This window comes from Penaeus monodon, chromosome 25 (genome assembly GCF_015228065.2).
Source record: "Penaeus monodon isolate SGIC_2016 chromosome 25, NSTDA_Pmon_1, whole genome shotgun sequence".
NCBI classification, from domain to species: domain Eukaryota; kingdom Metazoa; phylum Arthropoda; class Malacostraca; order Decapoda; family Penaeidae; genus Penaeus; species Penaeus monodon.
The window spans coordinates 4210062-4210762 of NC_051410.1; the positions used below are offsets into that span (position 1 = coordinate 4210062).

At 43.2% G+C, this 701-nt stretch overlaps 1 protein-coding gene across 1 annotated transcript in view; it reads right to left on the bottom strand.

Moving 5' to 3' along the window:
• Positions 1-259: 259 nt before the first annotated feature.
• LOC119589301 (zinc finger protein 771-like) overlaps positions 260-701 on the bottom strand; it is a 7456-nt gene continuing 7014 nt past the window's right edge. The window contains exon 4 of the mRNA XM_037937924.1: positions 260-334. Within this exon, the coding sequence (XP_037793852.1) occupies positions 260-334 (75 nt within the window). The remainder of the gene's footprint in view (positions 335-701) is intronic.

The window sequence follows — 701 nt, forward strand, 5'->3', positions numbered from 1 at the left end:
TAACTGATCTTACGAACGGAAGACGTGAAGGAAGCTGCGAGGAAGATGAGAAGTGACAAAGCCGAAGGGACCTTTTAGCATGTCAGCAGAGGCGAGAGAGTGTTTAGATGCCCAGGGTATTATTTTCCTTAATCTACTCTAAAAAAAAGAAACATTTTGGAGAACGAAGAAATACTACAAGAACAAAGGAGCACACAGGTTACCGTACACAAGAATAAAGGTGACACTGATAACTCTCATGATATTAAGGGAACGACTGTTAGATGAGATAAAGGTCATTGTGGGGGAATCTGGGTTTATGACAGGAAGAAGGGACTTTGGATGCCATATCGTGCTGAAATAACGGGAAGAAAACTATAGAGAAATGTAGGCAACAGTTCATTGTGTGTATTCATAGACGTGAGGGAAGAGTATGCTGATACCTGTATAGAGGAATCACTCTACTGCATGGGGAGAAAAAGATTACCGAAAAGTATGTTAGACTGGTAGAAGACAGTGGAACAGTAGTTCGGTGTGCAGGAGGAACCACTAAGCCATTCACGGAACGGATGCTGAAGAAGTGGCAACGCCGTAGCAGACTTTTTATGAATGAATGGCGATCGACGCGTGTGAATGGAGGAAACGTTTCAACAGCAGCGCACGGCGGGCACGTCAGATTCTTATCTCAGGTATAAAAACCGATGGAAATTAGTTCTTGTAAC